General features: G+C 38.3%; 1 protein-coding gene across 2 annotated transcripts in view; it reads right to left on the bottom strand.

The window, feature by feature from the left end:
• Positions 1-17,544, bottom strand: part of EMB2423 (telomere length regulation TEL2 family protein) — a 254,412-nt gene that overhangs the window by 159,600 nt on the left and 77,268 nt on the right. For both annotated transcript variants that reach the window (XM_089449026.1, XM_089449027.1), the window contains one exon: positions 15,849-16,046. In XM_089449026.1, the coding sequence (XP_089305152.1) occupies positions 15,849-16,046 (198 nt within the window). The remainder of the gene's footprint in view (positions 1-15,848; positions 16,047-17,544) is intronic.

Consider the following 17,544-nt stretch of genomic DNA (forward strand, 5'->3'; position numbering starts at 1 on the left):
CATGATAAAATTTACTTCCAAGCATAAGCTTGGTCGATAGAGAGATAGGTATCCATCAATCTTTTCTTGAGAAGCCTGTTTTAATAGTACTTAAAACGGTGACCTTGCAGTCGTCAAAGCCACAGCTCTCTGCAGCGCCGGAGGCACCGAGTATGTTAGAATTTCAGGAGAGGTATCGTTAATCACACCTTAGTGTGCTTCTCCTTATCTTCTCTCTACCAATTACTACGAAATCAGGCTCAACACAAAAAGGATTGAAGGATTCACATTTAAATAGGCATTTAACTAAAATTAACCAAGATTCTTGCATCTCACATTAATTTTAGGATCTGCATTTCATATAAGATAGTCATTCATCTAAGCAGTAGTTGTTAATCGATTACTTGGTCTTCATTTCCCTAGCAAGATCGTTGACTCCATAAGGCACTGGTATCAATTGTTTAAAATCTAATCAAATCCTAAGTCTTGTTAAATCTTAATCAAGTACTTGATCGCCTCACTGTGTCTCCCGAACTGGTTGGTTCCCAACTAGTTCTTCTTCATTCCTTTTTTTCCATAGGGTCTACCCCCCTTAGCCTGTTGTAGGGAGACAACTTAAACGGAGAGATTGGGGATCAGGGTGACAGCCCCCGATCTGAGCATTGTCACGGTGCCTAGACACTTTGTGCAACAACAGAGTGTGCTTCTTATTCTAATTTCCATGATGAATATGAAGATAAGGATGTTGATTGTTCGGCCATGCTAGCTTAGCTCATTGTTCATAGTTCATATATGTAGCACTGTAAGCTCAAGGCTCATATATAAAGGCTAAATTTTTGTATAAAGGCTATTTTTTGATATTGCGGATTGCATTATGTATTACTTGTCCAATGTCTTTTATGATTCTCATTTAAATTTTCTTGCTCATTTATTCATGAATTTGTGTTTTGAATCATAATGTTAAATGCTTTCTTTGAGAGTTTCAATATAACTTTCTGAAATAGCACTATATATATATAAACACCATGTTTCCTCATTTCCTAATTTGAGGGGTCATGTTTACAACATGTTTCTGCGGATGGTTGGCCTATTGAATTTTACCTTGCATTCTTTGAAATCATCGGGAACGACCTTCTCAAGGTAGTTGAAGAGTGCAGGACATCTGGAAGAATGTATGATGCCATCAATACCACTTTCATTGCTCTCATTCCGAAATCGGACTCCCCTGCATCTTTCAATGATTTCTGCCCCATCTCACTCTGCAATACATTATACAAAATCATTGCTAAGATCATTGCAAATCGGCTTCGTCCCATTCTATCCCACCACATCTCCCCTGAGCAATTTGCTTTCCTCCATAACAGGCAGATCCATGAAGCCATAGGCACAGCCCAGGAAGCCATTCACTCTATCAAATCTAAGAATCTGAAAAGCATTATTCTCAAGATTGATCTTGCCAAGGCCTTTGACCGAGTAAGCTGGCTCTTCATAAAGATGATCCTGATCCACTTAGGATTCCCTATAGCTTTCACAAACTGGATTATCTGCTGCATAAACTCAGCCTCCTTCAGCATTCTGATTAATGGCTCGGCATCCCATTTCTTTCATGCAGAACGAGGGCTGAGGCAGGGGTGTCCTCTGTCACCTCTACTGTTCCTTTTAGTGATGGAAGGTCTCAGTAGGCTCATTGCCTCTGCAAAAAGGGAGGGCAGACTAAAAGGCCTAAGAATGAACGAGCTCTGCCACCTCACACACCTGCTCTTTGTTGATGATGTCTTGATCTTCCTAGATGGCAGCATTAGGGACTCGGCCTCCTTCCATGAGATTCTCACCCTCTTTGAAAAAGCGACAGGCATGGTTGCAAATCAGACAAAATCTTCGATTACACTGACCCATTGTTATGAAACCAGCTCAAAAAAGATAGAAAAGATAAATCAACGCCTTAGAATTCAGCGTCTTCGAGGGGGCAACCTCCTTTACATTACATAAATGAACAATTCTTGGATGATTCAAATGGAAAAACCTCCTTTCTATATATAGGAGTCTAAGGAGTCACAATATAACCTAGCCAACCTAACAATAATAATATAAAGCCACAAAAATAACAATAGAGGGATTCTATGGGGACAATAGGGGCACAACAATATTAATAAGGGATACAGCTACAATAGTAATGGGGTAATCACTAGTATTATAGGGACCCAACATGCCCTTCTCTTTCAAAAAAGTGTTGTCCTCAACGCTTGAGTAGTTTTGGATGCTTTTGTATAAAATTTTCATCCTCCCATGTGGAATCTTCAGCAGATAAGTTCTTCCACTTGATAAGATACTCCGAAATTGATCGATTTCGTGGCTGTCGAGTTCTTGTTTCTGTGACTGCTTCCGATTCCAATATAATTTTTCCTTCCTCGTCAAGTTCTGGCAATATTGTTTGAACTGGGAGCTTGTCGCCTATAACCTTCTTTAAACATGAAACATGTAAAACTGGGTGCAATCAAGAAGCTGCAGGAAGCTCCAATTTGTATACCATAGTACCAATATTTTGCAACACCTTGTACAGACCATAATACTTTGGTGATAATTTATTATCCTTCTTAGCTTGCTTGAGGGACATTTGCTTATATGGTTGTAGTCGTAGGAATACCCAATCACCTACATCAAAACTTCTTTCGCTGCAACGTTGATCTGCCTGTTGTTTCATTCTATTATGTGCCAACACGAGGCTATCCTTTAAGAGTTGAAGGACTTGTTTTTGATGTTCGATGTGATGTTCCACTGCTTGAACCTTAAAATTTTCTCTTAAATATGATGTGATGGATTGTGGCTGATATCCATAAAATGCCATAAATGGGGTCATTTTTGTTGTTGTATGGAAGTAAGTGTTATACCACCATTTAGCCAGAGGCAACCATTTGACCCATTGTGTCTATTTATCAGATACAAAGCAACGAAGATATCCTTCCAAACATTTGTTTCCTATCTCAGTTTGCCCATCAGATTGAGGATGATAAGATGAGCTATGAGCTAACTGAGTACCAAGACAAGAAAATAATTTTGTCCAAAAATTTCCAATGAAAATGGGATCTCTGTCACTTACAATAATCTTTGGGTTTCCATGTAGCTTTTGAATTGTTTCATAAATGTCGTAGAAACTGTACTGGCTTTAAATGGATGTGATAATGCACAAAAGTGAGCATACTTGGTAAGTCTGTCAACTACCACCATGATGACACTCTTTCCCTCAGACTTGGGTAAACCTGTGATAAAATCCATTGAAACCCCCTCCCAACGTTGGCTTGGAATGGATAAAAGTTGTAATAGACCTAGTGTTTTAATTATTTCAACTTTATTTTGTTGGCAAACCAAACATTCCACCACAAACTTTTGAATATCCGATTTAAGGCCATCCCAAAAAAATTCTTTCTTAACCCTGTGGTAAGTTTTTAAAAATCATGAGTGCCCTCCTAAGGGAGAAGTGTGCAATTCCATAAGAATCTTTTGTTTTAGTTGGGAATTCTTACAGAGGCATAAGCGATCTTTGTACCATAACAAATCATTTTGCCAGCTAAATGTATCAGATGTACTAGAATCTTGTTGTAACTTTCGAATAAGTGCCCACACTTCTTCGTCATTCTTCCACTCCTCCCTTGCTTCATTTATCCAATCTGGTTGGATAATAGAAATGGCGCACAACAATGCTTCCACGTCCTCATCCTTTCTTGAAAGTGCATCTGCCACCACATTTTGCTTCCATTTTTTGTAGATGATTTCAAAGTCATAACCCAACATCTTTGTGACCCACTTTTGTTGCTCTTCAGAGGATAATCTTTGTTCTAAGAAGCATTTAAGGCTATCATGATCCGTTTTTACCTTGAAGTGTCTTCCCATTAGGTAGGGTCGTCATTTCTTAAGTGCATGGAGTATTGCCAACATTTCCTTCTCATAAATAGCTTTTTGTAAAAACTTTCCCTTTATTGGACGACTTTCAAAAGCAATGGGTCTTTCATCTTGCATTAAAACAGCACCAATTCCATTTCCTGAAGCATCACATTCCACAATAAAGGTTTTTGTGAAGTTCGGTGCTTGGCACATTGCCTCTTTAAGATGTTCAAAGGCCTTTGTTGCTTCTGGAGTCCATGAAAATGCATCTTTCTTCAATAATGTTGTAAGAGGTGCTGCTAGCTGCTATTCTCCCATAATTCTTAACAAACTTGCATTAATACCCTGTCAACCCGAGAAATCCTCGCAGATGCTTTATGGATGTGGGGATTTTCCATTCCTTAATGGCTTTCATTTTGCTAGGGTCTACCTTAACTCCTTCATGAGATACAATATGACCCAGATATTCCACCTCTTGTACTCCAAAGAAACATTTGGATCTTTTTGCATATAATTGTTTCTCCTCCAATAGTTGTAGCACCCTGTCAACATGTTCAACATGATCCTTCCAAGACTTGTTGTAGATTAGTATATCATCAAAAAATACTAACACAAATTTTCTAAGGAATGGTTTGAAAATGGAATTCATCAAACCTTGAAATGTTGAAGGTGCATTGGTAAGGCCAAAAGGCATGACCAAAAATTCATAATGACCCTCATGAGTTCTAAATGTTGTTTTTGGAATGTCTTCAGTCTTCATTCTGATTTGATGATATCCTGAACGAAGATCCAACTTGGTGAAGTAAATTGATCCATGCAATTCATCCAGTAATTCATCAATGACAGGAATGGGAAACTTATCTTTAATAGTGAGCTTGTTGAGCTCCCTATAATCCGGACACATGTGCCATGATCCATCCTTCTTGTGCACCAATACTACTGGAGCAAAGAAAGAACTTTGACTTGGTTGAATTATAACAACCTCTAGCATTTCTGCAATCATACGTTCAATTTCACTCTTTTGGGCATAGGGATATCTGTACGGCCTAATGTTTGGAGGAACACTTCCTGGAATCAGATGAATAGCATGATCATAATCACGAATAGGTGGGAGACCTTTGGGAGTCTCAAATACTGATTGTCCAAGACCTTTTGGAGATCTGGAGAAATAGATGATTCCAATGTGGAAACATCTAGCGAACATAATTGTGCAATTACACCTCTTTGTTCCTTTTTTAGAAGCTTTGTCATACCGTTAGAGCTGATTATATTTCCTGGTTTCCCTGCAATACCCCTTAATTCAACTTCCTTTCCTTCCACAAAAAATTTCATGAAAAATTCTTGAAAATTAAAAGCTATTGTACCCAAGGATTGTAGCCATTGGACTCCTAGTACAACATTAGCACCTCCCATTGGAATGGAAAGCATTAGGCTAGTCAATACATATTCTCCCATGGATAGCTTGATATTATGGCACTTTCCAGAGCAATTTATTGTTCCTCCATATGCAACCATCACTTGACACTCTGGTGCTGGATATAAGAAGCAATTCAATTCTTTTACTACCATACAATGAATAAAATTGTGGGTACTTCCTGAATCAATCAACACTATTACCTTTTTCTTCTTGATTTGTCCTTCTATCTTGATGGTTTAAGGAGTGGTAATTCCCGCCAATGCATTACAAGAAATGGTCGGATTCATTTCTTCTTTATCTGGGCCTTGTTCCTGGAATATATCCTCTTCTTTTGACCTTTCTTGCTCCTTTTCTTCTTCCTCTTCCCAATCTATGTAGAATAATTTCTTCTCAGCACACTTATGACCTTTAGTGTATTTGCTATCACAACTGTAAGAAAGCCCTTTTGCTCTTTTTTCTTCCAATTGTTGTGGTGTCAACCTTATAGGTTGTGGAAGACTAGGGGCAACAACACTTCCATCTTTATAGTTGTGAGTGGTATGCTTCATGGTTGCCATAATTTTGCTTTCCATTTTTCTTGCTGACCTGAATGCCTTCTCTAATGAATCAGGTTCCCAAAGGTGAACATCATGTTGGATATTATCCTTTAAAGTCCTTATGAACACATCAATACTATGCTCCTCTGGAATATTTTTTACCCTTATGTTCAATTTTTGGAACTCCTCAATGTGTTCCATTATTCAACCCTTTTGTTTGAGACTTATCAATTGGCTAAAAAAAGTGTTGCTTTTTGTATCCTCATAATGTGTTGTCAATTTTTCCGTAAAAATTGCCCAGGTGATAATTTGTTTACAAGAGCAAAACCATTGATACCATACAAGTTGATTTGGTTCCAAATATAAAGTTGCAATACGTACCTTTTGTGTGTTTTGCACATTATTGAGATCGAAAAATTGCTCCATCTGTAATATCCATGTTGCGGGATCCTTGCCACCAAACTTCCTCATATCGAATTTTGGAATATGGTGGGTCTTCGATCCCACATTAGAGTCTATGAAATCATGATTAACATTTCTTTTGTTCGCATCATGAGTTTCCTTTACTACCTTTTCACCATTAGTAAGTATTTCTTGTAGAAAATTTGTCAAATCTGTCTTCAAATCTGCCATGTCTGTCTTAAAATCTGTCTTCAAATTTGCCATGTCTCTCTTCAAATCTGTCTTCAAATCTATCTTCAAATCATCCATCTTAGCTTCCACACCTTTTATCTTAGATTCCACGCCATTTATCTTAGCTTCTGTTAGCTTTTGTGAGAGTGACATTTGTTGCACTTGGTATTGTAATTTTGATATATCATGTAGCATCTCTTCCTCTTCTTCATGAGTCATGCTAGAGCTTTTAGGTTGCTTACTAGGTGTTTGCATTTTCTTTCCTCGGGGCATCAATTACCGATAATAATGATCTACTATGCCCTATGAATTCCTTCAAAATAAATTTTCAAACGAAGCTTAAGCAAAAATTTAAAAAAATCTACACACCTTTTTTCACTTTGTAGGAGCTCGATATTGCCTCTGATGTATCTCTATACTTTCGTATCATCCAGTTCTAAAATTGTGACTTGCAGTAGCCCTCTGTGTCCTCTTTCCAATGCCACTAGTCTGATCCAAATTGGATTCTCCAAGGAAGAGTTATGTGAAATCTCCCACAGTGACCTGATTATAGACTAGTTCAGTAGAGCGAACTTGTACGACATGCCACGAGTCCATGTTTCAAACTTTGGCTCTGAAAAATATATACAAGAAACTACAGTCCGTCCTCTTTCTATACCTTCTTACGAAATTTCAATCCGATGCTCAGAGAGAAAGTTATGACGATTTTCCCCAGGTCACCTATTTGGAATGTAATTCAGGAATCTGCTTAAGACCAAATTCCTCAGATCATATCTCCGCAAATATAGCAAGAAAAGCTTTGAAATTTGGACCCGAGGTTCAATGCGAATTCTTCTCAAATGGGTTTTTTTTTTAGCTTCTGAAACGTCGTAGAAAAAAAGTTATAGCGAAAATTCCATGATGACCTATTTGGAGCAGCGAAACCCTAGAATCCAAAGCTCTAATACCAAATGTTATAAAACCAGCTCAAAAAAGATAGAAAAGATAGATCAACACCTTAGAATTCAGCCTCTTCGAGGGGGCAACCTCCTTTACATTACATAAATGAACAATTCTTGGATGATTCAAATGACAAAACCTCCTTTCTATATATAGGAGTCTAAGGAGTCACAATATAACCCACCCGACCTAACAATAATAATATAAAGCCACAAAAATAACAATAAAGGGATTCTATGGGGCACAGAGATAACAATATGGGGACAATAGGGGCACAACAATATTAATAAGGGATACAACTACAATAGTAATGGGGTAATCACTAGTATTATAGGGACCCAACACCCATACTACCCCACAAGAGATCAGAGCTGCCCAAATGTACTTTCATTACGTTCCTCACAACCTCTCAGATGGTCTCAAATACTTGGGTTTCTGGATAAAACCACACAGCTATCAGATTGTCGACTGGATCTGGTTAGTGATAAAACTGGAGAAGAGGTTGAAAATTTGGAATCATAGATTACTCTCTAGAGCAGGGAGACTTGTCTTGATTAAATCTATTCTGGAAGCCACCCCGGTATATTGGATGTCTCTTGCCTGGATCCCTCGGGGTATCCTCAGTCGCATACAACAGATATGTTGCCGATATCTATGGAATGGCCACAAGGAAAGTAAAACATTTGCTTGGGTAAGTTGGAAGAACATTGCCCTCCCAAAAAAATGGGGGGGATGGGGGTTAAAAGATCTGTCTAATTTTGCTCAAGCTCTCGCAGCCAAGATGAGTTGGTCTCTTCTCACTGCAAAAAACCTCTGGACGACTGTGACATACCACAAATACATTTGGCCACAACAGATCCTGGACTGGGTCCGTCTTCAAAACTGGCCTCGTGGGGGCATATCCATTGTATGGAAAGCAATTTTACAAACTATGCCTTTTATCAGAGCTGGATTGGCATGGCGCATCAACAATGGTTCCTCTGTGCGACTTGGCATTGATCCTTGGATTGGTGGGGGTAACAGATACCTCCTGCCCCCAGACCTCTTACATCATCTTAATCACCGGAATATCATGACGATCGCTCAGATTGTCGATCAAGAGCACAGCTCCATTTTTAGTCAGCGCTGGCAATCTGCTCAAGATCTAAACATTCCTGTACAGTGGCAGCACACATGGGATTTATTTCTCGGGGCTCTGTCCGAAGCACATATAACCCTCAATCAGGACCCTGATGTTTTAGTATGGACACCAGTTGACCACGGGAAATACAGTCCCAAACAGGGATACATCCATCTTCTACAGTCTCGTAAGCCTAACCATACTATTGAATGGTGGCAGCAGTTATGGCGACTGAAAGCACCTCCACGGGCCCGTCTCTTCATGTGGTGTGTATTAAGTAACAAAACTCCCACAAGAGAAGCGATTATGCGCAGATCCATATTCGGGCCGAGCTGGTGTGTGCTTTGTAAACAATCAACTGAAACAAATGAACACCTGTTCTTGCTCTGCCCTTTCGCCACCCAATTCTGGCAAGTTGTAACACAACAACTCTCAATGAGAAATGCATGGCAGGGTTCTACAATTCTTCAAGCTTGGAACAAATGGATTTCAGTGCACCAGAGACAAAAAGCTCAATGTTTACCCCTTATTATTTGTTGGACCCTATGGCTCGCTCGAAATCGCCTTATATTTCAGAATGAGTCCGTTTGTTGGCATCTGTCATCGCCAAGGCAGCAGCAGTCTTCCACGACATCCCTGAGGAGGAACCATCACACACCCGTAAAATCTCGGGCCCTGGCAGCATTGAAAAATCTCGGCCGTGGGCTTTTTTCGACGGGGCTGCTCAACCTCAAGGCAGTGGGGGGGGGTTCTGTTTATACCTCTCGGATCAGCATCACTACAAAGTCAAATTAGGACTTGGGGAAGGAACCAACAACTATGTTGAACTTATCACACTCAGACATTTGCTCCACTTTGCACTTGCACATAATTGCACCTCCTTACAGATCTATGGAGACTCGCAAATTATCATCAATTGGTTCAATTCAATAAATCACTGTCATGCTATATCTCTTCAAAACATTTTGAATGAAGTATTCAATCTCAAAGCAGGATTTAATACGGTCTCTTGTCAACATATATACAGGGAACACAATGAAGATGCTGACAAGCTTTCCAAGGAGGGCTCGCTACTTCGCTGAGGCTTGTGGATAATCGTTGAGCGGGACTTAGAGGTCTATCAATATCATCACAGGCCATACATAGACCAGGATTACTATAGGGTGGAAAGACCCTAAGTTATATCAGCTTTTATGTGATATATTTTTTTTAGAGTAAATGCAACACCAATATGTATATATTTATATTTTTCTGCTGAAAAAAGAGACAAAGTACATTTACACTGGAAATGGCGAGGCCATATTTTTGTTACAGCTATTTATTGTACAAAGATCTATATGATCATCAGATATAGCATATGCCAACAGGCATCTACTACATGTATTTTTCCTCATAATGAAAGATTACGATTTTTTTCTTTGGAAAAAACATGTTTCTGTCTTGGAGACATGTTTCTGTTTCCCTATATTATGCAACTCAGAACCCTCGGTATGTGTGGGGCAGGAGTTATTCTTTTCTTTGATCCTACACATTTTACAACTTTGAAATACACTGCTGGGCAAGGAACATATAACCATACCGAGTCATATGCATTGTGGCCAATTTTGAAAACAGCATCCGGGGAAGGCTTAAAAGTCTTGCAAACAGTTGGGGATTCCAAAATGTGGATGGATTGGGAACACAATACATGTAGAATTGAAAATTTAACATTAGATCCAACTATGAATCAAGTACATGAGATATGGAGCAGTTTTGATGATCCATCCTAAGTCACCGGATTCGCCGTATTTAATCTATAAAATTCGAAATTCGGCGTATTTAAAGCTCATTCGAATTTGTTCGTTCCAGTTCGGCGTATTTAATGGCGTATTCGAATTTAATGGCGTATTCGAATTTTTGTCGAATAAATTCGACATTAAAATCGATGAAATTCGTTAATATGCGTTAAAATTCGTTTTTTTCGGGTATGTTTTGCTGTTTTAGGCTTTAGCTTAGGTTTCATTGGTTTCGTTGTTGTTTTCAATGTTCATTGCCGCCGCAGACGCACAACAGAGACTACAGTCTACAAGATTGAAGACAGACTACACGTACACCTTGACGGGCTCGGGCTAGGGTTTCATTGCCGCCGCAGACGCCATAGACTACAGTCTACACCTTGAACGCTTGACGGGCTCGGGTTTTTCCATAAACAAAGAAAACTGCCGCGTGCTGTCAGCTGTGAGCCTGTGCCTGTAGGCTGTAACTTGTAAGTTTTTCGGTTTCCGTCATAGTTATTACTTATTAGTAATGGAACGTCAACGAACCATGGTCCACGACTCCACCGTCCAGTAGATATGGTTGTAACTAAAACAGTCGTCAATAATGCTCGTATTCCTCACCTCACCAAATGATTAAAACAGTCCCTTTTCCTCACCAAATGATTAACAAGAAAATTTGTTTTTGATCCATTCGCTCACATTGGATCATGACCCCAGAAGGTGATAACCAGCGTGACTGGTTATCTCAAGAGATTCAAATTATAAGTGTTGACTTATCGAAAGGTCTGTGCTGATGAGATTGGCTCATTTCTGTACCCCCATGAATTCCATATAAGTGATTTGGAACAGCTTCTGGCTCTGAGAAATGCAATGCTGGAATCTTAAGTTCATATAGGTCAAGCACCTCAATCAGTATATCAAGTCTCCCACGGACAAGACTGCATCTAACCTCATGTCCAACAGGAAATTGAAAATATTGATGTTAAGTTCATAGCCATCTCCCTTCCACAACAAGTTTGTCCATGAAATGTTGCTTATGATTATGGAACCAATATTAGGAACATCATCTTCAGACGACTCTTCCAATGTTTAGAAACAAAGTAAAGGTTTGCATCAACATTTAATTGATGTCAACAATGACAACAATAATGACTAATGCTAATAATGAGTAATCCTATTCATTGTCTGAAAGATGCATAAACCTGTATGGGACTACTTTAATGTCTACAAAACATTAGATAAAAATACAACTTGTAATATACAGTATACTTGTAATAAACTTGTCCTTTAAAGAGCTGCTACAGCCTTGAGCCTACAGCCTACAGGCCAATAGAAGACTGCAATTCATTCCCTTTATGACTGGTGGTAAATTGGTAATGGACAGATCTGAAATGGACTGATCTGGAGATGTTTGTGTGACCAAATAAACTGCTGTAGCTCCGAATAATATGGTTCCAAAAAATAAACTACAGATCTGAATCAAATAACCAGTGGTCCCCCTTCAAATTCAGACTCTCCTTGATCTATGGTGGTCACATATATCGCTGATCAGAAATCTGATTCATTAATGACACCAATGGACAGAGCTGGAAATGTTTTTGAAACCAATTCTGCTCCTTCAATTAAGCTGCTACAGGCCAATAAACTGATTCGTTTAGTGCTGAAATGTAACTGCAAATTGCAATTCAATCCTTGTAATTTGTAGGTGGTACTTTTAGGCTCAAAAGAGCAGTGAGGCTCCTGTTAGTCTAATGCCGAACATATGTCACAAAGATGCCACTGTTAAGTTAGATCAAACCTCTGTAATTTTATGTCAAGCCACTGTAATAAATTATAATGTTATCAGCCCAGTTGAAAGTTTGAAACTTGAATCTGCAGTTAACAAAATGTTTTAGTGGGCTGAAGCCTGAGAGTACCCAAAGGACAATTTCTTTTGGATCATATGCTCCACTTTTTCTAGGCTATAGGCTCTAATTATGTTCTCACTGTGTTGAAGGCTGAAGCCTGATTTGACTGTGTTGAAGATGACTAACGAAAATGTAATTTCAAAAAAAATTGCAGGCATTTCAGACATTGAAGTGTCAGACATTTCAGACTTCTAAATTCCAATGGCACCCCCAAAGTCAACTGCTGTAGCTTGGAATTTTATCCAAAAAGATGGTTCTAATCTTTCATGTCCGCTGTGTGGACATAATTTCAAGGGCACTTTGACTAGAGCAGTGGATCACCTTCTCGGTATTACCAATGGAAGTGGAGGTGGTGTTGAAGCCTGCACTAAGATCACTGATGAACAAAAAGCCAAAGTGGAGAAAGACCATTCAAGTTCACAGATGCAAAGGCAGAAAAGGGTGAATAAGAGGCAGCGAATTGAGAGGGAGATTGCCATGTCTTCCTCCACCATTAATTCAGTTTCAAACATTGGTGGATCTAGTTCTACAGCTCCTCAAGCAAAAACAGGTGGGCCGAAAACATTAAATCAATTCTGGAAACCTGTTGAGAAACAGGAAGTTGATGACGCTGTTGCTGAGTATTTTTATGCATGTGCAATTCCCTTTAATGTGGCGAGGAGTCCATATTTTAAAAATGTAATTAAAAAGGCCATTGATTTTGGGAAGGGCTATGTTCCTCCTAGATCTGAAGCTTTAAGGACAACTTTGCTAAACAGAGCGAAAGACAGAGTGACAGAAAAGTTGGCTGATATTAAAGAGTCCTGGAAGCTTACAGGATGCACAATTTTGAGTGATGGTTGGTCAGATTTGTGTCATCGCCCATTGATCAATGTGCTTGTTTATTGTCCTCAAGGGGTAGTTTTCTTGAAGGCAGTGAATGCAATGGATCAAGTGAAGACATCAGAATTCATTTTTGGAATTTTGGATGAAGCGATTCAAGAAGTTGGGGTGGAAAATGTTGTCCATGTTGTTACAGATAATGCATCAAATTGTGTTGGTGCAGGGAAGCTGATTATGGAAAAATATGGGCAGATTTATTGGACCCCTTGTGCAGCTCATTGCTTGGATTTAATGTTGCATGACTTAGCCAAATTTCCTTGGGTCAATGAAACAATCCGAAGAGCCAAATCAATTTCAAACTTCATCATCAACCATCGTCTCACTTTGAGCATATACAGGAAGAATGCATCAAAAGAGTTGTTGAGGCCTTGTGATACAAGGTTTGCCACTTTTTATATTACTCTAAAAAGAGTTGTTGAGGAAAAAGCGAGCCTAAGAGGTGTTTTTTGCAGCACTGAGTGGGAGAGATCTACTCTCTCAAAAGAAACTAAGGGGAAAAATGTTGAACAAATAGTGCTCAATAATGGCTTTTGGGAAAATGCAAACAAGGTTTTAAAAATTTGTGGCCCAATTGTTAATGTGCTCCGCATGGTTGATGGTGACAAACCTTGTATGGGTTTTGTTTATGAAAGCCTTGATCGTTGCAAAGAGGCCATTGCAACTGCTTTTGATAATGTGGAAGCTGATTACAAGGAGATATGGGATTTAATTGATCATAGATGGAAGATGATGCATAGTCCATTACACGCAGCAGCATGCTATTTGGACCCTAAATTGTTTGGGTTGCCAAGACATAGGGACGAAGAAATCATGAATGGACTTATCCAATCTATTGAGAAGCTAAATCCAGATCCAGAGATTGCAGGTTTGATCAGAAGTCAATTGAGAGCATACAGGTAAATGTCTTGCAATTATATTCCTTTGCATGCAATTATAATTTATATGAATCTTGTTGTTAATGTCTTGCAATTATATGAATCTTGTTGTATATGAACTGATTGAGACTCTCAACTTGAATGCATACAGGTTAGAAGAAGGATTATTTGGAACAGTATCAGCAAAGTATGATAGGAGCAGAAGTGATCCAACACTATGGTGGGAATGGTATGGTTCAGGGGCACCAGAATTGCAAAATTTTGCAATGCGTATCTTAAGCCAAGGAACAAGTGCATCAGCATGTGAAAGGAATTGGAGTTCCTTTGACCACATTCATTCCAAAAAAAGAAATAGACTGTCATCTCAAAAATTAGAAGATCTTGTTTATGTTCGTAGTAATTTGCAGTTGGCATTGAAGAATGTGGCTAAAGAGTCATCCAATTCTTCTACTCCGTGGATCGACCCTGTTCCAAATGCAACAATGGATGATGCTGATTTGTACATTGATAGTGACAGGGAATTCGCTGATGAATCTGGTGCTGAAGCATCTAGCGGATTCATATCTGATACTGCTCTTGATGACATAGAACTTTTTGATATAACAAGTGGGCAACAGGAACGTCAAGAATAAAACTTGTGTTCCTGTTTTAGAGTTCTAGTTTAGTTTTTGCATGAACAATTTGCTAGAGCCTAAAACTGCCAAGCTAGCTGCTACTTTAAAGTTTAAAGTTTAAACTCTCTTTTTATCTAATGTGGAAGCTGTTCACTCTTATTTGATGACTGTTTACTGTTCTATTCGCTTTGATGGTTACATGGTACATCATATTTTGGTTGGTGATCAAATGGTATCTTTTAGAAATTTTCATTATTTCTTTGTCAATATGGTTGACTCATTAGAAATTTTCATGTGCTACATAACTTGCTGATTTTTCCTATACATTTCAAGCTTTTCATCGAATTATGCTTTGACTCCATTATTAATATAATTTCTAACAATAAGATAGTCTTTATAAGTGTATAAATCTGCCCTCTATCTTTAATATACATTTTTTTTTTGAATTTCTATATGTCGAATTTTATGTCGAATTTTATCGACAAAATTTGAGTTGCCGAACTTTATTCGAATTTCAAGGTCCTCGAACTCGAACTCGAACTCGAACCTGGTGACTTAGGATCCATCATCTACCCATATGTATAAAAAATTTAACAAAAGGCAGATCAGCCATCTAATGATGCTTTAGTACTGCAGGAGGGGTTCCAACTTCCCATCTGACCAAGATAAAGAAGGAACACAACTCTTAAATTGGATCCCATTTCTGATACAGGAAACGCATGTAATTTTAATTCCAATTTGCCTGGAATCATTGTCAAGTTTGTTTAAAGCCCAAGGACTGTACAGATTATTTTTTAAATAATGCCCTAGAGGAGCTGAGGAAGTCTGTAATAAGTAGTCATAGGCATAGCCAAGTACAGGGACAGGTCAAAGACTGTATATCCTTACATGAACCTCTTAATGCTGTCAAATGTTTATTCTGCCTTCATACTTAAAATATCCAGACTATAAAAGAAATTTTTCCTTGAAAAGAAATTAACCAAGTCACAGTATCATTGGTTTACTACAGCCTGGTCCAGCAATAACACATCTGCAAAGGTTGTTTATATAAAAGCTGATAATATTCCAAAGAAAGAATGTGTACCATGAGGAAATTCTCCAAGTCAACTTCCAAAGAAAGATTCCAGGAAGCAAGTTCATTCACAAAAAATCCATCTTGCATGGGAGTTTAATTTTGCATGCCAACACTAAAAATTTATTTACATGAAAACCAAGATAGAATGGAGAGCATTATCCAATACACTCTAATATGATAAAAATTTATAAATGTAGAGAGAAATACATAACTACAGCATTAAACTAGAGGATACTGAGCAGACAACGCCTTTGGGGCCTCCATTCTTGCCTTGTCAGGAATGGACACTACCAACTGTGCAATCCTTGAAAGACTTTCCATAGTCTGCACCTTCTGCATTTTCTTTTGTGGTGTTTTCACCTCAGATGAAATGCCAAATTCTAAAGCAATCTTCTTTACTCCCTTATTCTCAACCAAGCAAAGAATCAAAACCCTGTTGCCAAGATTAGAAATATATAAGGATTTTCTCTATGCAACATACATAATATAATAACCCCCCTGACATCATATAGTGAATGACTATAGTGTCAGTGAAACAACCCCCACAGTCTAGAAATAAAAGATGCTTCTTGAATTCCTCAAATGACATTCACTGAAAATCTATTGACCAATATATCAGATAAAACAGAAAGACAAAATTCCACATGTCGAAGGACACTACCCAATCATAAAGAAATCAAAATAGTATAGGAATAATGGATTTAACTCACTTCTATAACATTTCTTCAAGTCACTTCAAAACTATCAAGATTAATGGAAAATCCATGAAAGCTTGTTGATTTATGGAGAAATAAGAACCGTGGCTTGTTACAGACCATCTTCATCTAGGAAACATGAAGACCAAAAGCTCAGCTTCATAGCGTTATAACATCCTCAGACACTTAGAACACCTAAGGACTTTTCAAGCACTCTGGATTTGTGTGATCAAATCTACTATCTTGTGGATGTTATTCCACACCAATGTCACTAACCAAACCTAGCTGTGCCCATTGAATCCCTACTCCAATGGTCATGCCACTTGGTCATCAATATCCCCTATTAATGAGAAGCTAGCTCATGTGTGACACTAGCCCATATATCAAATAATTATGGAACCCACTAGGGAACAAGTTTCTATGCAAAAAAGGAAGGAGCAAATAATTAATGAGCATGTGACTTTGATATTTAAAACAACTAATGCTAGTTCCATGGAAGCAAAAAGAAACACATTAAGACCAGGGATAGGCTCCTTTTGACAGAAAGATGGCATCTATAAGGACAAAATTTAAAACTAACAGTTATCCAGCCCCACTATAGTGATCAAAATAGGGCCAGGGAGGAAACAAGACTAAGAGTTATTTGTAACAAACAAAATTCGTATACTCAAAGGAATGCTCTAATACCAACGTAACGAACAAGGTTCGTATACGCAGCATTAATCTTCAGAATACTTCGAAGACAAAGACATCCATTGTAGGACAAGTAATTATATATATGAATATTTGAATACAAGTGAAATGATTACAAATGAGGGTGAGGGCCTGCTTGTCTTCCTCTTCAAAATGCTTTGTCCTCAAAGCTTACTGATGAAAAGACTTGATCTCTTTTCTTGTTTTGAATGTCTTCTCGTCTCGAAACTATCATCTTCATTGATACGAAACGACATGAGCCTCCGAGTGATAAACAAAATTGTCAAACTGAGAATGGATATGACCATCCTAAATTAATCTTCTATGGAATCTTGTGGTTACTGGATACTTCATGTGAATTGTTATCACAAGACTGAATTGCACTGACATTAGTAGTCTTTGGAACATAAGTTTGTTGTTTATGTTCTAAGTGATACAGAATCGTAGATTGATTGAGATGTATGTTCTTGTGATTCAAATGTCGATAAAGAGTTCTTTTGGTTTGTCTTTCCGTTATCATGTGTGTAGCAATATTCCGATTTA

The sequence above is a fragment of the Pinus tabuliformis genome, chromosome X (genome assembly GCF_031772625.1).
Source record: "Pinus tabuliformis cultivar Carrire ecotype Pingquan chromosome X, CPIR1, whole genome shotgun sequence".
Lineage (NCBI taxonomy): Eukaryota > Viridiplantae > Streptophyta > Pinopsida > Pinales > Pinaceae > Pinus > Pinus tabuliformis.